The 23,541-nt window shown below is 35.6% G+C and overlaps 5 protein-coding genes across 6 annotated transcripts; 3 read left to right on the forward strand and 2 right to left on the reverse strand.

The window, feature by feature from the left end:
- The first annotated feature begins 4,171 nt into the window (after positions 1 to 4,171).
- Cad88C (cadherin 88C) lies at positions 4,172 to 10,091 on the forward strand. The gene is made up of 12 exons (XM_065300738.1): positions 4,172 to 4,301; positions 4,374 to 5,555; positions 5,607 to 6,198; positions 6,268 to 6,922; positions 6,977 to 7,382; positions 7,441 to 7,629; positions 7,693 to 7,825; positions 7,881 to 8,464; positions 8,517 to 8,653; positions 8,714 to 9,105; positions 9,191 to 9,329; positions 9,389 to 10,091. Exons 2-12 carry the CDS (start codon positions 4,434 to 4,436, stop codon positions 9,531 to 9,533), a joined length of 4,494 nt encoding a protein of 1,497 aa, XP_065156810.1. The 5' UTR covers positions 4,172 to 4,301; positions 4,374 to 4,433; the 3' UTR covers positions 9,534 to 10,091.
- Positions 10,092 to 10,317: 226 nt separating this feature from the next.
- Ude (Uracil-DNA degrading factor) lies at positions 10,318 to 11,542 on the forward strand. 2 transcript variants are annotated; one of them, XM_065300744.1, is made up of 3 exons: positions 10,320 to 10,556; positions 10,621 to 10,781; positions 10,845 to 11,542. In XM_065300744.1, exons 2-3 carry the CDS (start codon positions 10,628 to 10,630, stop codon positions 11,438 to 11,440), a joined length of 750 nt encoding a protein of 249 aa, XP_065156816.1. In that variant the 5' UTR covers positions 10,320 to 10,556; positions 10,621 to 10,627; the 3' UTR covers positions 11,441 to 11,542. The 2 variants fall into 2 exon arrangements, with proteins under 2 accessions (XP_065156815.1, XP_065156816.1); XM_065300743.1 differs by having other exon boundaries at positions 10,318 to 10,781.
- A 28-nt stretch (positions 11,543 to 11,570) lies between these two features.
- On the reverse strand, positions 11,571 to 14,916 carry Sec3 (exocyst complex component Sec3). The gene is made up of 7 exons (XM_065300740.1): positions 14,081 to 14,916; positions 13,712 to 14,024; positions 12,793 to 13,637; positions 12,390 to 12,742; positions 12,183 to 12,328; positions 12,003 to 12,125; positions 11,571 to 11,939 (listed from the first exon to the last, which is right to left on the reverse strand). The coding sequence occupies exons 1-7, from the start codon at positions 14,608 to 14,610 to the stop codon at positions 11,715 to 11,717; spliced, it is 2,535 nt and encodes an 844-aa protein (XP_065156812.1). The 5' UTR covers positions 14,611 to 14,916; the 3' UTR covers positions 11,571 to 11,714.
- A 220-nt stretch (positions 14,917 to 15,136) lies between these two features.
- Positions 15,137 to 19,419, forward strand: Hem (Nck associated protein 1 Hem). Its single transcript, XM_065300739.1, is given in 4 exon segments — positions 15,137 to 15,438; positions 15,506 to 16,457; positions 16,459 to 16,790; positions 16,850 to 19,419. Coding segments are annotated over 3 exon segments (3,363 nt in total). The 5' UTR covers positions 15,137 to 15,438; positions 15,506 to 15,512; the 3' UTR covers positions 18,936 to 19,419.
- Positions 19,420 to 22,387: 2,968 nt separating this feature from the next.
- Positions 22,388 to 23,502, reverse strand: LOC135790911 (uncharacterized). Its single transcript, XM_065301196.1, has 3 exons — positions 23,020 to 23,502; positions 22,788 to 22,957; positions 22,388 to 22,729 (listed from the first exon to the last, which is right to left on the reverse strand). Exons 1-3 carry the CDS (start codon positions 23,189 to 23,191, stop codon positions 22,388 to 22,390), a joined length of 684 nt encoding a protein of 227 aa, XP_065157268.1. The 5' UTR covers positions 23,192 to 23,502.
- Between the last annotated feature and the right edge of the window lie 39 nt (positions 23,503 to 23,541).

The following is a 23,541-nucleotide window of genomic DNA, read 5'->3' on the forward strand; positions in this document are numbered from 1 at the left end:
GTTTTCTTGTTAGACGTATTTAACAAAAAGAAAATAAGTAACGTGAGGAATAGCTGATGCTTGATGCAATTATTACCTGGGACATATAAGATTAAGAATAGAAGAATGTGCTTTTATTAACCGAGAAATGTTAATGTTATAGTATATTTATTACGAATTAGCGAATTGGAAAAGAAGTGATAAAAAGCCGTTAAATTGAAACGAATGCTAGAGCTTAATTGCTGTACATAACTGTAAAACCTAATCAAAATATCATGTATTGTTGTTGTTTTAAATTTGCTTTATTCATCATTCATAAATTTATTTTATGATTTGTTGAAAACAGTATTTGCTCTGTCAAATTCCTGGCAGAAAATTAAAGTATATAAATTATTATTTAAAAACCGTCCCTGTACTCCATAACAAATAAAAAACTCCAAGTATCAGAAAAAAGAGAATAATCATAATAATAATGATTCTTATACCGGAGCGTTACAGTTAACTTTCTACTTCCTACGTTTATAAGATTTTAAATCAATATTCATTTTACTACAAAGAATAATATGATAATATAAAACCTAATAACGCAAAATTGCATGAATGAAATTTGAATTGATTTGTAATACGACTTGTCTCTCTTTCATAAAAACAGTCACGTACCACATAGACTTTTCCAATTACCACCCGAGAAGAAGCAATCAACTATCCGTCATTCAAGCTACGTTGAAAAACTTGCGAAACGTTGAAATGCGAAATGAAGTCTAATTTTCCACTCAACTTTGCATGATTTTCAACAACTATGCCGTGCACATTATTACACATAAAAAATTGAAGACACAAAACTAATTAGTATTACCTAGAAATTATTTTAGTTTTCTTTTTAATATCAAGTGATATTAAATGTGATAGTCAGTTGATGATTCAATGTTAAACTAAAGTTTACTACATCCGTCAAGTGAAAAGTGAAATGATACACAAAAGAAGTTATTTAATTGTTCGTGATACGCGACTGTTGTGTATGAATGATATAAGCACAAAGCGTAGGTACACAATGGATGCGTGATATGTTTTGATGAGAGTGAAACAATGCGCATTAAATGGAAGGTATCTGAATTTACGCTGATGTCAAAAAGGCGTGTGAGATGTTTTATGTAATTTACTAAAAACATGTTTAGACTTCTTCTTTTGTATTTTTCTCGGCAGTCACGTCTACTTGATAGATACACGAACAATTTCATAATTTAATGTTGTAATCATTTGAATACCTCACATTCGTTTAATTTTCTGAATTAAATACGTTCTAGTAGAGATAAGTGCATAGTTTATGTCCCCAGATTAATCTATTTGCAGTTAAAAATTAATATTAATATTATAAAGAAATTTTAACATTGAAACATGATTTTGTTAAGGGTATGAAAATATTCGGTTTGTCAATTTTAAACGACTATAATTACCCACAATGTGCAAATTATATTTTTTGCATATTTAATGGTAGTATACTCGTATGTTTTCTGGTTAGTGTCTAGCTCTGTTGTGGTCAATGTCCGAATTGTTTTAATGCAATTCCATTCGTTTATCCACCAACGTAATAAGCATCTACACGTGGTTGCTCCGTCTCGTTGCGCTTCAAAGCGCCATGACGCGATCATATCGGTACTTACCAACTCGTGAACGGCATACGCGCATATGCAAGTAAAATTTACGATGAATATACTCGTACATTCAATTCGAAACCGTGTGAGAGAAATATTTATTTAGTTTTTATTGGGATCTACCACAGGCAGTACGGTATTGTTATCAAATAATCTCTACGTGAATATTTAAGTTTAATTTTTTAACACATTGTTTGCATATTTACTGACTGATTTGATGACTCGACATCAAATTGGCTCATTTTTAAATACTTTTTTAAATTTGCCACTTCCTTCCTTTTTTAAAACTCCCTAAACTTGTGTGAACCCTGCTTTCCAGTAAAAAAAAACACATATCAGATATAAACTTGTTTGTGTTTGCAAACAATGAAGACGGTTGCGGAGTTTGCGATGCGGAAACCGCATTTTTCCTACTTGACTGATGTTCAGCCAGCGGCCTGCCCAAATTACCGGTACACGACTGCACACATCGGCGAATACAAACAACATGGTAATTGAACGTTAATTTTCTACAATCATTTGCATAAATACGAACATTACGCACTGAAATTTTAATCATGGTGCAAAATTACGTAAATGCCATACTGTTGGTTCGCATGTTTTTCTCTATTTCTGTATTTGGAAGCAACGATGAAGACATAGAACAAAACATGCATTTGTCTTCTCAAACGTTGCTATATATTGTTACTTTCACTATAAATACAAATCTTCTGCAAACTGCAAATTAACATACATAAGAAACTAGTTCGCAATTAGATGAAGCTCAGGTATAAACTATAGGCCTTACATTCTGTAGGCAATTGAAGTAATCTCTATTACAATGAGCTTCGTGTTATTGATTGCTAGGTCACGTTTCCTGCTATTACAAAATGTGAAAAGTTTGGATGCTAATAATTGCTTATGTACCAAGAGGAGTGGCACGAACTGCTCAATAGAAAAAGTAGAATTTCTTGTGGATTTACTCAAATAAAATAAATTTGACAATGACATTGTTGTTTCATTATAAACATCTGATTGTAATATTTTTGTAAAACACAGTGACCTATAAATCCAACTAAGTGAAAAAATAAATATGAACAAAATTTCTCCACTTTACGTGTTTGTAACTGTTGGAACAGAAGTTGGGCTAATACTGACAATGTGGGACCGCATTCATGGTCACTGTCTTAAGTGTTGTAGGCATAAATATTTAATAATTACAATTATATCCGCAAATTTTGTTTATTGAGTTCAATATATAAGCAGGAATATGAATTATTGCTATTCCACGAATTTTTCTACGATATGTGAATAAATTTTAACATTTTTTTCGCAAAAATTTGGTTATTAATTAACGAAATCTATCTATATATTTAAAAAAATGAATTGCTGTTCGTTAGTCTCGCTAAAACTCGAGAACGGCTGAACGGATTTATGTTATCTTGGTCTTGAATTATTCGTGGAGGTCTAGGGAAGGTATAAAAAGTGAGAAAAATTCGAATAATTGTCGGGAAAATCCTCAAAACAGCTCTTTGCTATAGAATAAAATTTGACATTGAGATTCAATCATAGTTATAGTTGAATTCGAGATGGCGCGCTGAAGTGCGTTATTGACAAAACTTTATATGCATAATTTCTTTAAATTAAAATTGCTAATCTTATTGATAGAATTGACTCTTACTACGAGTATGTCTAGAACAAGAGAGTAAAAACGAATTACATTTTTATTAAACACTGCCGGAACGAAGTCGCGGGCAACAGCTAGTTTACAATAAAATACATATTTTCCTTTTAAATTCTGTCGATTTAAATTGTTTATAATAACACAGTGTATGCAATTTTTATAAAAGTTTAAAGTGCATCAACAAATGACAATGTTTTTCACTGGCATTATACTATGTATTAAATGGTTAATTCTTACGTAAGATAGAATAATTAAATTGCTCTCACGTAATCATAAAAATTAACAAAATTCAATTGTATTGCAGTCGGAAACCTTGAACCACATAAAATTTCCATCTCATCGCAAACACTTTTTCTATGGAATTGCTCATAAATTTAGTTACGATCGCAACGAATGGGAATTAAAAGGGTTTAAAAATGTTTGTTTGGCAACTAGTATACCTATTGTCTCTTTATTTTGTAGGGGAAAGTACGGCAATCTACAAAAGAGAACGGAATGAGGTAACCAGTTGAAAAGCACATCAATGGACCATTCTTGCAACACAACAAAAGTTAAAGTGCGTTTCAAATGGCGCCTTTTAGCGCATGCCACATTTCTTATTGATTTTTGCCAAATCCGCGGGGTTGCGGCTAATCGTGCTCCGCGATTTCTAATCGATGATCAGACGGAGATTGTATTAAGACTGAAAGAAGGTTCTGAAACGCCAATTGGTAGGCGCAATATTAGTACTTGCAGTATTAAAGATCATCCCAAATATTATTTTTATGTATAGGAACTTTGATATACAAACTTCGAGGCGTGGATCCGGATGGCGACAAACTCGTATTTGGTGTGCTGTTGATGGCGACCGCGAAGTTAATAATCCCATATCGTACAGCTTGGTATCAAACGGCATCGATAAAGAAAGCGATTTGTTCCGTATTGAAAGACATACAGGCATTGTGTTCACGACCAGTTCTCTTGATAGAGAATCATCTGCTTCGGGATCATACATTTTACAAATAACTGTACGTATGATTACTTTACCTTTAATGGTCACTTCCATGGGAAAAAATAATTTTTTTCAAATTATTCTTTAGGCCACAGAAGTTGGAAGTAAAATACGACCACCGCCACACTCAGTGACGGAAGTCACTGTAATGATAACCGATATCAACGATGAAAAACCTCGATTTCGAAGTAATAGGTATTTGTGCGAGATTCCGGAAAATAGTCCCGTTAATACACCCTTAACATTTCTTGGAAATTCAATTAATGAAGTGTTTGATTATGATCAAGGTGTGAATGGCACATTTCAGCTTTTAATTCGCGATCACAATGAGATTTTTGAGGTGACGCCATCGAAAGTAATCAACGAAGCCAATTTTCTTATTCGTATAAAAAACTCTTCCGCTTTAGACTACGAAAACAATAAAACCTTTAATCTAACATTAGTGGCTAGAGAAATAGTAAAAGTTCAATCAAAGAAAAGCGAAGTGCCAGTTATAATAAACGTTCTTGATCGAAATGACAATTACCCAGAGTTTTCAAAACCTTTCTACGAAGTATGGGTTCCAGAAAATTGCAAAGAAGGAACGACAGTCGCTTGGGTACAAGCCTTGGATGATGATTCAGGAAACTACGGAACTGCAGGTGTGCGATACACAAATTTAGCTGGTGGTATTGCAGATTTACTTAGTCTACATCTGGTGACTGGGATAATAACTGTCAAAAATGCCGGAGGTTCTACCTGGGACAGGGAACAAGTTGGAAGGCATTATTTGACAGTTGAGGCAAGGGATGATTTGGGCACGGGAAATAGAAACACAGTGCAATTAATTATTAACATCGAAGATGTGAATGATAATCCTCCAATTTTTGTTCAAAATAAATACGAGGCACGATTAATGGAAAACGAACTCGAGTTTGAACTACCGTTACGTGTAGAAGCAAGAGATGCCGACTTAGCCGGTACTGAAAATAGCGAAATTGAATATTCCCTAATTGAAAATTACTTAAATTTTTCGATTGATTCTCATACGGGTAAAATAAAACCGACTCATCCATTGGATTTCGAAAGTTTCAAAGGACCCAACAGTGAAAGTGTAAGAATACTACATTTAACTGTGAGGGGTGCAGATCGTGGTGATCCAGTCTTGTTCACAGAAGTACCATTAACTATATATCTTTTGGATGCTAATGATCACTCCCCAGTGTTTGACCGAGAAGTATATAATTTAACCATACCAGAAAATATTCCGGGAGGCACGTCAATATTTCAGGTTTTTTATTTATTTATTTTTTACCTATTGTTAAACTTTGTTGTCGTTCAGGTGAGAGCACAAGATGCAGATGGATCCGTACCAAATAGTCACGTGGTATACCGAATTCAAAGCGGCGCATCGGATAAATTTACAATTGGGCCTGAAAATGGCGTCATTTCAATTGCACGTGGAGCTACACTAGATCCAGACACAACTCAACCTCGTACCACACTTTACTCGCTTCACGTTATTGCAATTGATGGTGCGACAGGAGAAAATCAGAAAAATGCGAATGTAACTGTTAACATAAACATTCTTGATGTTAACAATAAAGCACCTAGTTTTATTGATCCGGGTACAGTCGCAATTATTGAGAATGTATCCGTGGGAACCGTTATAACTCGAGTAAGAGCCAACGATATGGATTCTAGCGCAAAATTGATGTACAAAATTGACGCCACATCTTGTCAAGCCAAGAATGAACGTGGCATATTACTAAAGAGACCAGATTTTGATTGTGAAACATGGTTTGATTTAGACGGTGAAACTGGAATTCTGAAGGTGGCCAAATTGATTGATAGGGAAATGATGGAAAGTATTGTTCTAACTTTTATTGTCGAAGATATTGCCGCCGAAACAGATGAACCACAAATAGATATAAGTAAATTGCAACAATATTAATATTAATTATTAATATTAATGTATATGATGTCTTTTAACTCTATTTTAGCACAACTAGTAATTAAAGTGGAGGATGTTAACGATAACAATCCAAAGTTCAGAAAACCATTCTATCGATTTTCAGTTACCGAAAACAGCAAAAATGGTATTGCAATTGGCAGCGTAATCGCCGATGATGCCGACAAAAACAAAACTCTAATCTACACCTTGGAAGGCCGCCCAGAGGTTGCTTCTTTGGTATACTTAGACAAAGACACCGGAGATCTACTCGTTGCAAATAAAATTGACCACGAAATGTATGACTGGCTGAATCTTACTGTTAAAGCAACGGATTCAGATATACCACCACGTTCTAGTCGGGTTGAATTATTTATCCAAATTCTGGATGAAAATGACAACAATCCTTTTTTTCTACCGGAACCTAAAGTATTAGTTGTCGCGGAAGATGCATACATTGGGCAGAGGATTGCTATTTTAGAAGCAAAAGACTCCGACAGTGGAGAATACGGCAAAATAACATACTTGTTAGATAGGATTTCATCTCAAGGCAAATTCTCTCTTGATGCAGATACAGGTGTATTGAAAGTAGCTGATCTATTAGATCGCGAGACAAAACAAAATTATCTATTAGTGGTAGAAGCTTGGGATAATTACCAATATGGTTACAACAATGGAGAAAGTCGAAACGCATTCAAACATATAAAGTAAGACAACATATTTACTCAAAAACTTTGTTTGTTATCATTCTGATATTTCAGTGTCACGATTTTGGATGTAAACGATAATGAACCACAATTGAACTTACCAACCACTTGTATTTCTATAACAGAGTTTCATGAACCCGGGCAAGTTATAACTACTATTCAAGCTCAGGATGCAGATGATCCTGAAACTGAAAATGGCCAAATTATATTGGATATCGCAGGGGGAAACGATCAGAATTTGTTTGTTTTGGATCAAATTAATGAATTTTCAGCAGAAGTAAAAACTTTATCTACGTTACAAGGCAAACATGGAAATTATTCACTGATTTTGAGAGCTCAAGATTTAGGACGACCCAAATTCACTACAAAAGGGACTCTTCCGATTTGTGTAACTGATTTCAATGATCATGCACCTGAATTTTTAAGCCCTCCACATAATTCCACTTTGAAAGTACCAGAGGTATGTGGGTTTAAAAAACAATAAAAGCAACAATTTAATTTAAATTATTTTAACGCAGAACGCAACCGTTGGCAGTGCTCTAGTTCAAATTGTAGCTAAAGACGAAGATGTTGGATCCAATGGAGCAGTTCGTTACAGATTGAAATCAGATCCCGCAGGACACTGGAAAACATTTAACTTGCAACCTGTGTCTGGTATTTTGGAGTTGCGACTTCCACTGGATCGATCAAAGCAAAAAATATACGATGTAACTTGATTTTATTTTATTATTACTAATAAAAGTACTAATGACATTTTAAATTAATTTTAGATTCGAATTGAAGCATATGATTTAGGTGTGCCGACTGCATTAAGTTCAGACCTGGATTTAACTGTCTACGTGAGCAACATTAACGATTATCAACCACAGTTTATGATTGATGAATATTTGGTTAATTTTACTGGTAATTACTTTTCCTTCTTTTTTACTATATGGGTATTTATTTTGAATTATTTCAGAAAACAAAAGTGCAGGTTACGAGAGACGCCGGCTACCTGAAACAGTTGATCGCGACGAATTGGAATTTGATGGACCTATCGCACCAATTTGTTATTTTATCGTTGGTGGAAATGATGGAGACTTCTTTCAGTTGAATGCTTTAACCCATGAACTCACTGTTACCAATCCTCTTGATCGAGAAACTCAGGATGAACATCTACTGTGGATCAAAGCTACTGAAGATTGCCTTTCCCCACCAAATAATCAAAGTTTCTTTGACACCTCAGATGATACTTTATTAAAACTGATAATAAAAGTCAAAGATGTGAATGATAATGCTCCTAAATTTGTACATCGGGTTTTTACGGGGGGAGTCAGTACTGTTACAAGTTTTGGAACTAAATTTATGCACGTGAGAGCCGTGGATCCGGATTATGCAGAAAATGCAGAAATATCGTATTATTTGGTTGGAAAAATCCAAATGACTTTGACGGAAGGTTTAGAAAACTTGCAACGTGCTCCATTTATTGTCGAAAAGGACACAGGATCTGTGCAGCTCAACTTTGATCCACAGCAAGGGATGAAAGGATATTTTGATTTTATGGTATGTTCAGGTGCTAATGCAAGATAAATTATTAATTAATACATTCTTCTAGGTATTAGCAAATGACACGGGCGGCCTTCAAGACATGGCGCGAGTATTTATTTATTTATTACGTGAAGATCAGCGAGTCCGATTTATTTTAAGGCAACAACCTGTCGAGCTACGAAACCGGATTGAAATATTTAGAGAGTACGTTATTCTTTCTTTAAATACAACGCATATTTAAAAATATTGATTGATTTTTTATAGGATTTTGGGTAACGTAACTGGAGCAATTGTAAACGTGGATGAATTCCGCGCTCACGCTAATCATGATGGAACTGTAGATAAAACACGTACAGATTTATATCTACACTTGGTCAATCGTAAGGATCATTCTATTTTGGAAGTAGCCGAAGTGTTGCGTCTTGTGGATCAAAATACCGAGCGCCTAGACGCACTGTTTAAAGAGTTTAATGTGTTAGATACACAGCCTGGGGGCACACTTGCATTGAGTGTTGTTCAAAAAGCTGGGACGACCTTTTGGTTGACAGCCAGTTCATTATTTTTATTCCTGCTGCTACTCCTTTGTTTAGCTTTGTGCGTTAATCAACGACACACATATCAACGAAAATTAAAAGCTGCCACTGCTACAGCATACGGTATGAATATTTTAAATACGTGAGGTCGTTTGAGGTAATTTAAGCTGGGTATGGTAATTTAATATAGGTGTTTGTGTATTTACAGATAGCGAAATTGATGGTCGCGGTTTGAGTGGCTTAGGTGGACGCGTACCAAATACAAACAAACACAGCATGGAAGGCAGCAATCCAATGTGGCTCAAAGCATACGAAAACGAATGGTACAAAAATTCGGACGACATGAGGTATTTGATAATTTTTATTTGCTAATGATTTCATTAAATATAAACATTTCATTGTGTAGTCAAAATTCCGAACGTGATTCCCTGGATGAAAATATTCTATCATCAGGCGACAGTTCAGATCCCACATTGATACGTGCCCAAAACGTTTATCAAACTTTGCCGCCCATTCTGCCACCGCGAAAAATGGAAACGACTGAATTATGATTGTCGGTCTGTCGCTGGGTGGAGGGCGATATTACCTTGAAGTCATGTTAACTCTAGTGACACCTGTGCTACCTTCAATAATCAAAGACATGACCAAATATTAACTCTTAAATCTGAAACGCCGAAATACAGATCTAACGGATTGATTTTATATTGAGAGACGACCGTAGTTCAAAGAAAGTAGATGCAATTACTAATCCATTATTTATTTCCAGTTTTGAATTTAACGTCTTGTGTAATTAATTATTGATGTGTGGCTAAAACTTGTTTAGAGATATGATGCAACGATTATTTATTTGCGCATTTATTTGTATACTTCATATTTAAACATTATTTTATATTCATCGAATGAATGTTTGCTCTTTAATTATACTGTGTGTGAGTTGTCAGATCTCTTATGAGTGAAACTATTGTTATATGGCGGTTCATGCGAACCTTGAGCAATAGCTACTTTCGTAGTCAAATGATTAAAAAGTGTAAGGTGTTTTACAACATTATATGTGATTCCAGACATGATGTAAATAATAAAATATTAAAAATTAAACATGTATAAAAACAGTTGAAGTAAGTTCAAGAATATCCTATAATGAAACGAAAGATTTTAAAGATGAGGTAATTTCTGATTTTAGATCATTGTGTCAACGAAGTTTGTGGGTCAAATCAAGCAGCGAATTCCGCAATATACGAGAATTTTAATCGCTCAATGCTAACATATTACACGTGAATTTCAGATTATTTTTAGCCGCTTAGTCATTTGCATAGTTTACATGAAGCAATGCGCGATATACAGTCTATTTGAATCAATCTACTCGTGAATTGTTTAGTTCTCTAAAGTCTCTCTAAAGTGTGAATATATCCACAGAGGATGAAGCACATTGTATAATAATCAAAACGTATACTCGCACTTTTCACTTGGGACAACTAACTTCTGCTTAGGCGTCTGCTCATAGTTGAGAGTGCGCCTTGGATCATATCAGATCTAATAAAATATTGAATATTGAGAATATTTACTACGTTTAAAAGGCAAATATAATAGAAGAATTCTCTAAAATTAAAACTGAGTAATTTTAATTGTTTGCTTACGTAGAAAAACAATGTCTGACAATAAGCCTGATGCGGTTGCCGGTCTAGGATTTAAAGATAAAGAAAAGGCATGTGAAACAATTAGTATTCTAAAAGGTAGAGACCCTGATTATCAAAAATTGGCCATCAAAGGACTTATTGGACGAGCCAAACGTGTTCTTACTTGTATGGAATTACTGCAAATTTGTTAAGTATTGTTTAACCTTTTCTACATTGTATATTTTATAGTAACCAAAGATAAGGACAAACTACAGAATATAAATGAAGCAATTAAAACATTTGATGACTGGTTAAAAAACTACGAGAACTCAAATATGGCTAAAGAGAATCGACCCTATTTGCCGTTAACAACAATGAAACTTTTTCGACCATTGGCGGACAAACACAACGTACAATCTGAAAATTCAAAAAAGTTCTTTAAAGCGTACGAAAAAGTTAACGGTGAATATAAACATTTGCGAACCGTAGAAAGTACCGAAAAAGAAATTACCTGGGACATTATCAGAAATACACACCTTAAAAATATTATGAAAAAGTATAATGATGAAAATTTAGACTTATGGGATGATAATCTGCCAACCAAGGCCCATCTCGAAATGATTGTTTGGTCTTATAGTCCAGATGCTAACCGCATTAAGAAAAATTTGACCAAGATTGAAGAGATACTGGGTGAAAATGTAGCTGAATCAAGCAGTGACAGTAATAATGATGATGTCAGTGACAATGATGAAGAAAAAACTAGGAAGAGAAGGAGTTCATCCAGTTCTCAATCAGGCAGTGATGAGAGTCCTAGAAAAAAATCAAAATCATCCAGCAAACAATAACGCTTAATTCAAAATGCAAGATAACCTGCAAATTGTTCAAACCATACCTTAACTATTTGTTATAAATAATAAATACATTAAAATGGTACTTACTGTTAAAAATGTGAATCTAATTTATTAAGTGTTGAACTTGTGTAAGTATATATTTTTAATATATAACTTAAGGTACATATTCAACAGAAGCTACAAATTTTACAAATTAAAGGCATTATCTCAAAGAGGTTCATCTTCATGTACTTATTTATATTAATAATTTTTGATTCTGGCTATTAAGTTAATGTGATCTTGCAATGTCAGAGAAAAAATTCAAAATATCATTGATGGTAAACTCAAGAGTTATCATTGAACCTGGATAACATTGCTGTATTAAATCCTCGAGAGTTTTATATTGTTGAATAAATTCTTCCTGCATTGCTCGCCAAACAACTTGCAATAGGTTGCTATCATCACTGAGATGTTTTTCAACCTTTTTATATAATGATTCCAGGCCTCTCTTTACCTGTGCAAAAGCATAAAAATACATAAGTCACTGTTTTGAAATATGACACATGAATATACATACAGTACTTCCTGGATATTGTGCGATTACTTTACGGAGTTCCTGTTTGCTAAAAGCAAGTTGATAACTGACTTCAAAGGCTTTGACACCACTTGCTACTCTTGCTTGAACACCATCAAAAAATGTCTATAAAAGAATAATTTTAGTGTAAAGCATCAAATTGGCTAAAAATAATTCATTTACATTTAATTTTTCTAAAGGTCTCCCAAAATATTGCGTGACATATGCTGCGAGCGCATCATTGTAGCGTTGTTTCGCATCTTTTCGTTGCGAATCCAATACGGAAATCTTCAATTGTGAGAGCAACGAATGCAAATGATGATAATTTTCTAAACAGATTAATTTAATCAATCATCCATCCCTTATAAAATATTATTTTATAACTCGTACCCATTTTAATAACTTGTGAGGGAGCTTTAGAACTCTCATTTGCCTGAGTCGCTATGCAATCAATCATTTGATCCACTAAACGAGTGTACCACTTCTCCAGATCAGCTCGCCGTTCGCTTTTCAACAACACATCCGCATTACGAGCAAATTCTTCCAAATTGACAACATATGGCAGAATTCCTTTAGACTTGCTCCGCATTTTACACTCCTGTATCGACTGAATTTGCGTATGCATGAACCTATCCAACGATCGTTTAATTTGAATCAGAACTGATGCAAACGTGTTGCTTAAAAACGAACTTTGCGCTGACATGACGTGCTGATTAAGTCTTACCAGGACATACATGCAATAACTGGAAACAAAATGATAATGACCCTCTTTCATAAAGTTATACATTCTTACAAAGCATCTTGTTTCTCAATATGTCCAATGAGACTAACAAGTTCCTCCTCTAAACATGAGAACAAAGATCCCATCATATTTCGAACGTCTTCATTAATTTGTTTCTCGGCCTTCTTATCTACAACAAGCTGTTGTTCATCGGTACCATACGGTGCAGTGAGTGGGTTCTTGTAACTATTGTTAAGAACATCCAATTGGAAGAAACTGACACAAAACTGTTGCTCCTGCAAACAAACAGGTTCCAACAAAGATAAAACTTGTTCCAAAGTGGAATCATATCGATGGCGATCTTTGGGTTCAATTTCGGATGACCATTGTTCACGGTCTAAACCCAAGAGTGTTGTGTTCCTCGTGGGGGTAGTAACTGGTCCGGAAACAGCAATTTTTTCCTTTGCAACTTCAAATAGAAGCTTCAAATCGCGCTCGTACAATTTTCCCAGTGAATCCGTGTAAACTTTGCGCAGTTGTTGATAAGCTGAATTATCCATCACCTTGGTCCAATGCATTAGTTCCGTGTACATGTTCAACTCTTTGTGAACAGCGCTATGTTGCGGAAGAATAAGCCCATCAGTGGTGCGTTCACCCTCACCCTTGTGGTTGCCATAATGTATAAACAAGTTATTTAATTGGCGATTAATTGTGCGCGAAAATTTTTCTTTAAGTTTGTCAAACTTTTTGTGTTGTTCCTGGACTGCTGCAAGACGATCCAATGCTGGATCAAGCTGCGAATTCATTGCTTTTCGCAGTGCATTTCCTGCTTCAACTGCAATTCGTAAACCCTGTGAAGATGTCAAATCGGCATCATCAATAGCATCTTCATATTTCTGAGGCAAATTTAGTTGAGTCTATATAAATATAACATAAATATAAATATTATTAATAAATTTCCTAACAAAATTGGACAACAAATAAATCTTACCACTATTTTTTCAAGTTCCTGCAATAATCTTGAATTATTCCTATCAGCTACCTCTATCATCATGTTTTTTTTCTCCATGTTTTTCATAGTATCTCTGATGTGCCTAAGAATCTCATCATAACTATCCAAGCGGTTCTCTATCTTTTCAGCCTCACTTATTGCAAGCTCCAGTTGCTGCATTAGTGACTCTACTTGAGCCTCAGATGCCAATACACATTGCACATTTTCCCCATCCAGTAATGACAGATCTCTGGCTAAAACTTCCATGAAACCTTCTGCATTACTTATTGCAAACTCACAATCTGTCATTAATCTAAAAACCAGAACAATTTCTATGATATGAGCTTTATTATACATGGTGATATTTACTTAGATAAATCTTCCTGTTCTTTATCAGTAATTGCTTGAAAATCCTCGGATAAATCATTATCTAAACCCATTAGAGGAGATGTTGCAAATTTAATACTTTCAGGTGTTAAATCCTCTTCTACAGTCCATGATTTTGGTACATTTCGAAACATTGGCTTCTCCTGCAGTAGGTATTTATTTGATTGCCTGTACAATGTAATGATAAAATTCTGTCTCTCCTGTAAAGTGGAAGCCACCCAGTGATAAACTTTATCCATGTACAAGTCAAAATCAGCTACGTCTGCTGCTTCACTTTTTCCATCAACTGTTTTTAACTCTTCTAATGCCCATGTTCGCTTTCGTTTAAAGTACTTGTCAGACTGTTTTACCTGAACTATAGTAATATTAATTGGTTTGCTGATAGTGCTCACCACACAGAGGAATGATGTCTTCTTTTTCTTTAAGTATTTGCCCACATGGCACATAGATATAATTTTTTCCTCACTTGGCTGGAAGATTTCCTCTTGAATTTTATGTCTTATTGTTGTCATGTTTACTACTTCTAAGTTAGTTACAATGGTTGATGCATTTCAGTACTAACAGTAGAAACAATTGTTATGAACAGTACTAAACAGTGTTAGTAAACTTTGAAGTGTATGACAACTCTCCCCAACATTGACTGTAGACGACAGTTGGCAAGTAACAATGAAGCTGATGTTTCAAATTAGTAGTTCAAATCGTTCAAATATTATAGAGCAAATATATTCTGATTTTGATTTTGTTTTATAATATCGAGTTGGAAAGTCCAACAACAAAAGGCTGATACATTTTCGCTGTTGTATGATTTTGGAACAACGTTATTTGCACATATATAAACTCGTAATGAATTGCTTCTGTATTGATTTTGGAGTTTACTCCTTTAGATCCGATTTTCATATGTAAGCCCGGGGTATGAAAATCTATTTGATTTAACTCCCATAGATTCCTCTGTGTATGATATAATCATTCAAAAGGTGAAAATTTCACTCGTGTATCGCAGCTGACACACACTTTTTTTTGTAATTTTATGAAACAGTTGGTATATCGCCTCCATGTTGTGATCGTGTTTGCAACAAGGCACCGCCTATGCATAGACAGAAACGTCAGTAACAAACGTATCCTGTTTCATCAATAAACAATGTTAAATACTAATTAACTGCGTCGGAAACCGACTAATTTTAAACGGCAAGTGCGTGTGTCTTTTTATGGCGATTGAAACTAAAACAATGAATCAGAATACAGTTTTCCTGAGATTATGGAAATAACCTCAAACTACGCCTAAACATCGTTACAAAAGCGGAATTATCGCATAAATTGCCATTAGAACAATTTCTCCACTTGTAAGTCTTGAAAATATTTTGTTAATATTTTATACATTGTTCAGTTTACGTAAATGCATGTTTGTAGGAACACAATGAGGCCTAATAATCTTGCTGATTTAAAACTTGCTGAGAAGCTGCTTATCCTAAATGATAGGGGATTTGGCATGCTGACTCGTATATACAACATCAAGAAAGCCTGTGGTGATGCCAAGTCCAAGCCAAGTTTTTTATCAGACAAAAATCTGGAATCATCCATTAAGGCTATCACTAAGAAGTTTCCACTAATTGATGTGAAGAGTTTATCACCACTGCAATCTATTAAGGCTGAAGTTATTAAGTCCTTGTCACTGTATTATCACACTTTTGTGGACTTATTGGATTTCAAGGACAAAGTGACAGAGTTATTGATCACTATTGCCAGTGTTAAAGTTAAGCTGGATATTACTTTGAACTATGAACTCACTAAGAATTACTTGGATATGGTAGTGACATATGTGTCCCTAATGATACTTTTGTCTAAAGTTGAAGATAGGAAGGCAGTGTTAGGTTTATTCAATGCTGCCCATGAGATGATGAATGGAGAGCCAGATAAAAGTTTTCCTAGATTGGGTAGTATGGTAATGGAGTATGAAAACCCATTTAAGAAGTTGTCTGAAGAATTTGTTCCATATGCTGATATCTTGAGAAGTGCATTGGAATCTTTACACATGTACTACATGAATAGAAATGTGCCAGCTGATAAATTGCGCAATGATTCTAAACTCAGTCTGGTGGCAAATGCCAAGGACCTTCTCAAGCCAACATTTTCAGATCACATTTCATGTGAATATCTAAGCATGGAAGTAATGCACAAATGGATTATTTTTGGCCTCGCGCTTTTGCCTCAGAATATTCAAGAAAAGAATTATCATGACATGTGGGTCGGCGCGTTGGAAAGTCTTTGGGTAATTCCCTTATTTCGTGATGAAGTGATTTACATACATCCATATATTCAACAATATTTGGAAGGCGTGAAGGGAATGAGCAAACGTCTGGCCTGAATTGAAAGATTGTCAAAGTTCCGCTTTCCAGAAGGCCGGATACAAGCATCGCGAGAGAAGAAAATATTTACGGACCGCATTAAAAGAACTTGGTTTGATTCTGACGGACCAACCAGGCTTATTAGGGCCAAAAGCGTTGGTGGTCTTCATGGCGTTGAGTTATGCAAGAGATGAAGTGTTATGGCTTCTCAGTCATCACGACAGCCCGCCTCACCAAAAAGGAAAGGGGAAATCGACGGAGGACTTGATCGATCGTCAACTGCCGGAGTTGTTGTTTCACATGGAAGAGTTACGGGCATTGGTTAGGAAGTACAGTCAGGTCATGCAAAGGTTCGATTATTGTATTATTACATTTGTTTTTGTTATGTTGTACATGTACTTAATTTCAGATATTATGTGCAATATTTATACGGCTACGATGCTCCGATGTTGCACCAACTAATGCAGAACATGAAAGCGGCCGGAGAAGAAGAACACACGATTTTATCATCGCTGTGTAACACCATCGCCAATGTATCTTTGAAACAAGTCGAGGATAATGAAATATTTGATTTTTTCCCGTTCCGTCTGGACTGGTTTCGCCTGCAAGCTTTTATTTCTTCAACCGGTGCGCAGATGAAACTTATGGACAATATAGAAATTGTCCGCTTCTTGGACGGAGTACAGTTTCACACGAGGATGGTTGATCATCTGGATGCCATTACTACCGAAACTTCCGATTTATCTCTCTTTTGTTTCTACAGTCGCAATTTTGAAGAGCAGTTCCACATGTGTTTAGAGTTTCCTGCACAGAACCGCTTCATCACTGCATTTCCTTTAATTTGCAGTCACTTTCAGAATTGCACTCACGAGTTGTGCCCTGAGGAGCGCCACCATATTCGCGAACGTAGCCTCAGTGTTGTGAACGTCTTCCTGGAGGAAATGGCAAAGGAAGCGAAGAATATCATTACTGCCATTTGCGACGAACAGTGCAAGATGAGCGATCGTCTTCTGCCGAAGAATTGTGCCGTATTACTCTCACAAATGACTCGCAAGAAGAAGGAAAAAAATAAGAAGATAGTCATCGAAATTGAAAAACCCGGCGGTGAAAGTTATCGAAAGACCCGAGAGAATTTAACGACCATGGATAAGTTGCACATGGCTCTCACTGAGCTTTGCTACGCGATTAATTATTGCTCGACCATTAACGTGTGGGAATACACGTTTGCACCAAGGGAGTATCTCTATCAGCATCTGGAAAATCGCTTCTCGCAGGCGCTCGTTGGCATGGTAATGTATAAACAAGATACAAACGAAATTGCAAAACCTAGCGAACTCCTTGCTTGCGTTCGTTCCTACATGAATGTTCTGCAAACTGTGGAAAATTATGTACACATTGATATCACACGAGTTTTTAACAATTGCCTTCTACAGCAAACCCAAACTTTAGATTCGCACGGGGAGAAAACGATTGCTGCCTTATACACGCAGTGGTACAGCGAGGTTTTATTACGACGAGTTAGCGCTGGCAATATTTGTTTCTCGATGAATCAACGTGCGTTTGTTAGTTTAACTGCCGACGGCGCGTTTCCGTTCAATGCCGAAGAGTTTTCAGACATTAACGAATTGCGTGCATTATCTGAGTTGATTGGACCGTATGGTTTACGCCAACTAAGTGAAACTCTTATGTGGCATACTGCGAGTCAGGTTTTGGAATTAAAGAAGCTTGCAGAGTTGAATAAAGACGTTTTGAGTACCTTGCGAACCAATTTCGATAAGCCAGACGTTATGAAGGAGAGTTTCAAGAATTTGAAAAACGTCGACAACGTTTTGCAACGCATGACGATCATTGGAGTGATTTTAAGCTTTCGACAGCTTGCTCAGTCTGCATTGACTGATGTACTTGAAGAACGGATTCCGTTTCTGTTAAGTTCCATTTTGGACTTTCGCCATCATCTGCCGAGCGGGGATCCCATGAAGGTCGTCAGCGAGATGACTTCTGCTGCTGGTCTGCCATGTAAAGTCGATCCCATTCTCGTGAACGCTTTGAAGCTTCAACAGAAACCCGATGCTGAGGGCGAGGATCACTCTCTCGTGTGCTTATTGATGGTCTTCGTTGCCGTGTCGATTCCACGACTTGCCAGAGCGGAAAATTCATTCTATCGAGCTTCACTCGAAGGGCACTCGAATAACATTCATTGCATGGCACTTGCGATTAATAATATATTTGGTGCATTATTCACGATTTGCAATCAAGGCGACATCGAAGATCGGATGAAAGAATTTTTAGCATTGGCATCCTCAAGTCTTTTACGATTAGGGCAAGAAGTTGACCGAGAAGCGATCAGAAATCGCGAGTCTGTTTATCTTCTTTTAGATCAAATTGTGCAGGAATCACCATTCCTTACTATGGATTTGCTGGAATCTTGTTTTCCCTATGCCCTCATTCGAAACGCATTCCATGCGGTTTACAAGCAAGAACAAAACTTGGCATGAATTATTCACGGTGCCAATTTTATTTGCGGTGCGTAAAACAAACGATAATGAAACGCTTTATTATGTTGACACTGAGGAGAATTATTTACGAGTATGATAATGGTATTTAAGGCTGATTTTGAATTGTCATTCCTGTACGAAATTTAACACAAACGATAGTTAAGCTTCTTTAGAATGTATGAAAAGAAGAATTGCTATTTATATTATTGTAGATTTAGTGGAATAATTTTGATGCAAGCCAATTGAGTATTTATATTTACATTATTTTTAAATTTAAGTTTTGATTTATTGCAATGATATAGAAGTATGATTTGGTTTCCATATTATGACTCCCAATGATGGACGCTATGTATATGAATAATGTTTATTGAATAATCGATAACGAAATAATATTTATGAAAATGAGTGAGCTATACAAACATCAGGCGATTTTATATGGTTTTTATATAGATGTATGGCGTAGAAATAAACATGTTTAAGGTAATTTGTATTAAAGTGGTAAGTTATCACTTAATTTGATACATCGCAAAAATAATAGTCATTCTATTTGAATTAACGATAGTTTTACGAGCAAACGCTTGAAAGATGCGGAATTAAATTCTCCGTCGGGTTGTATTTGTTAGCGGTAGAAGTGACTTGATTCAGGGCACCGTATGAATGTAGCGGTGGATATCACTGACTATGCAATGTATTAGGTTTATTTATTGCTAAATTAATGAATATCTGCATTAAAATTGCATAATTTAGTTAATTAATTTTAAATTAATACATTCTAGTGACATCTACATTCGAAGCTTTGAGTTATGTATAAAAATTGCTATTCGTTTAGATAGGGTGGTGCATGCGCAGTTGCGTGTACGTGTGACACACGGACACTGCCATTTAAGTGCGTGACCACTCACTGACACATAGCCAATCCCTCACTGCCTCATATGCACGCCACACTTTTTGATGCACTTTGTATTATCTTGAGGTACCCAAAAGTAACCTCAGATGGCGCAATAATGCATATTTTTGCTAAAAATATTCCTGCGAGTGAAACTCGACGTGTCCAGTTGTTGTGTAGCCGGCACGCAACTCTTACTTTCGTGCTTCGTGTTGTAAATTCGTTATATCGCGTTATATTTGCTGGAATTTAGTGTTAATAGACACGTGTGTAATCTTCGGAATTCAATGTTTTGTGTGTATATTGCAGTTTCGCGTGTATTTAGGATCGCTTGCCGTCGGTCGCCAGTCGGCCATGTTGTGTGATTGTAAACAATATTTTGGAGTTGTGCGAACCATTTTTGTCTTCAGCAGAACACGAGGGGCGGCTGTTCTACCTGGTAAATATTATTATTTAAATAATTATGGCAAATAAGACAATTTTTAAGGCAAAGTTGGGTTCCTCCGGAACTCAATTCATTCAACATTGTCCGAAATTTGTATAACTAATGTTTTGTTTCTTCTTTATTTCAGTATCTACTCGCATTTGGTACACTGTTCGTGTATACTGGTATGGTGAAATTTTCATGGTTCATAGTATCTATTTTTCGATTTTTACGGTTTTTTCTGCAACTAGAGATGAATATCTTTTACTTCTTTTGCGGAAAGATCGGTCAAGAAGCATTTCCGCAGAAAATTTGAAAATGGAAATTCAATCAGTTTTTAGATATTATTAAAATAAGAGAAAATTAAAATGTCTATTTTTTAGCACTTTTTAAACACGGTTTCCGGAACGTGGTAGGTGGATACAACTCAAATGTTTAGTTTTGTTCTTTGCAAGGGTACTTTGGTACTACAAAGTTCTGAGGTGTCAAAATTTTATTTTCAAAAGTTTTTAAATATTTTCGGATAGTTGCGACAATAATTTCTAAGAATATTATAAATTAAATAATTATTTAATACTACAATTAAGGTAACAAGTATTTATGTTTAATATTTCAAGTAAAATCAAAATAAACATTCAATTTCATTTATTTATTTTGTTTTCAGGCGTTCTATCGCACTGATACTACCCGATCGTCTTATGCCGCACTTCGAGGGCTGCGGGGTGGAGACGTCGGAAGTCGCGCCATAAAATAACAACTCACACTATCTTTTAACATTCAAGTGATCTTCGAATGCAATCATGCCATGCAATATGCGATTTTAAGGTAATATAGAATACGTGCGTTGTTTGCATGTTTTTGTTTTCAGGTTTATCAACATCACCTCAACGCCAAACTTTTTGTGCGCAAGTCGGCGCGAAAGCGGCGCAGGGAAACAAGTTAACGTTCTTCCGCAACGTGCGCTCCAGCGGCATCATTCGGTGCGCGACATTTGTGCCGCGGTACCTCCGCACTTCAAATATCGAATTGTCAATAATTTAGCCAAATGAGTAAAAAGTGTTGCTACCAGGGTAGAAAAACATTCCTCCAGAGGCACTCACAAGTAAGTTTCTAGCATTATTTTCATTTGCGCATTTTTATTAAATCTGTAATTCGTAAAGATTTGCACGCTGCATTGATTTATGCGGCGTTAGACACTTCGTTTTTGCAATATGGCCGCAATTCAAACGTCGTTTTCGTTCGCAACCACCAAGTTGCATCATCCCATAAAACATAATGTCTGCAATGTGTCTATTCCAGTTAGAATGTAGTTTAATAATTGCGAGTCAGAAACTGAGCAATGCGGTGACCGCAGTTTCAACTTCGCGGGTGTGCGCAGCGGCCTTATCAGTTGTTGTCTGCTTTTCACATGTTTCAAACGTTCACTTTTTGCGGCATTAGAGTGCCAATTTTACAACACTGCTAACAAAGAGAGGCCATGTTGTTGTTTTGATTTTAACATTCCAACACAATTCGGCACTGCTGATAACTTGCACTCTTATTTTTGTTACTAAAGCGTTGCATTTATCATTTAGTTATTCTTTAGTATTTGTTACATTTTAATTCTGTTTTATTTTTCTGTTTCTTGTGTGCGACGTTGTTGATGCTGCATTCCGATCGGATTATCAACCGACTTCTTGGGGAAACCGTTCCTGTTTCCCATCGCAGGCATGTATATTAAAAATAACTGTTCTCTTTCTATTATTTCTCCTTATGCTTAAAATTCCTGCTGTTTTCTGGGTGACATTCCCCGGTCCGCACAGATGTCAGGAGTTGTCATGCTTTCCCAGGAATGGGGAACAGGTTTGAACATTGCTACAAAGTTTTTGCATTGTCTCTAATAATTTTGAATTTTCTGTTCCTACTAATTGTTCTTTTCTGCTTGTCTTTCCGAATTTACATATTCGATTTATTTGGGCATTTTGTAATTCGGGCGCGTTCGTTATCGGTTTTATGTACTTTTGCGTTTACTAATATTCCACTCCTTCATGTTTAAACAAACTACCTCTTAATATCATTATTGTTTTTATTATTTTTTTATTCTTTTAATATTCTTTCATAATTTAAAAAATCCTTGCCAATTTAGATTAATTTATTATTTATTTACATTTTTATTCTTAAAAAAAGAATATACATTCCCGGATCAATCCTACCTAACTCTTCATACTCAACAGAATAAAAGTCCTGAAAACCAAGGCGAGCTGCTAATTTTTGCGAAACAAACGAGGTAAATGTTGTCAGAGTTGCGGTAATCCCTAAATGTCTACACATATATTCACGAGCCTCCAACAATCGTTCCCCAAGAGCCTCACGTCGATAATCTTCCAGCACATATAAACCCCTTGATTTCATTACGCATTGAATGTTGAACTCTTCGAAAAAATTACGTTGGTTTTCCAGCCATTTAAACATTCTAAACAAGCGTTGTGAAGTTTCTCCGCGTAACTAAAATATAATTAATTACTATTAAACATTACAACTTGTGTTTTAATAACGGCTTTACGTCGTAGTTAGTTTTATCATCGGCATTGCTCAAATATAACACGTTGAAAGCGACAATTTTTGTTTTATTCTCATCGTCTTTCGTTAAGCAGACCAGAGTGAGTTTTAAATCGATAAACTTTCGCCATATCACGCGAATTTCTTCAAGACTTATGGGATCGTCATACATTTCTACAATTAATGTATAACTGGTAAAATATACATCATTACAATAAAACTAAATTAATACGTACTCATGTATCTTGTAGTTGGTTCATCGCCGATAAATTTATTAACACTAAGATCCTCTAGTTCGTCAAACATGTCCTCAGTGGCATCCTGAATCCAGTATTGTCGCTTTTTGCCGTTGATAAGCAGGCGCCCCTCAAATTTCAAGTAAACTTTGGGAAACTCCCGACCGGTCATTGTTTTTGCGGCAAATGTTTCAATTATACTACTTACGTTCACACAAATGAACTTAAAAGTGAATAATTTTAAACATGAAAATGCAAAATATTATTTGCTTTACGAAAGTGGGAGTCATTTCTTATCAGTTGTCCACGTGGACTATTTTTGGAAGATGAACGTATCTTATCTTAATTTAACTCACAAATTATATAATTTAAACTGTTTATAAAAAAGACTAGCTGGTTCTTCGTACGGTTTCTTCCTTAAATTGCTTCTTTTACTTCTTATGCTCACCTAAGCTTCAAGAGGTTGATGCATAGTTGTGGACTAAAGAAATCTAACTTCATATTGGCAAAAAATGTGATAAA

This window comes from Atheta coriaria, unplaced genomic scaffold, assembly GCF_025399875.1.
Source record: "Atheta coriaria isolate IRGN ID8LTWV9N9 unplaced genomic scaffold, Caltech_Dcor_3.1 hic_scaffold_4_pilon, whole genome shotgun sequence".
In the NCBI taxonomy this organism is placed as follows: domain Eukaryota; kingdom Metazoa; phylum Arthropoda; class Insecta; order Coleoptera; family Staphylinidae; genus Dalotia; species Dalotia coriaria.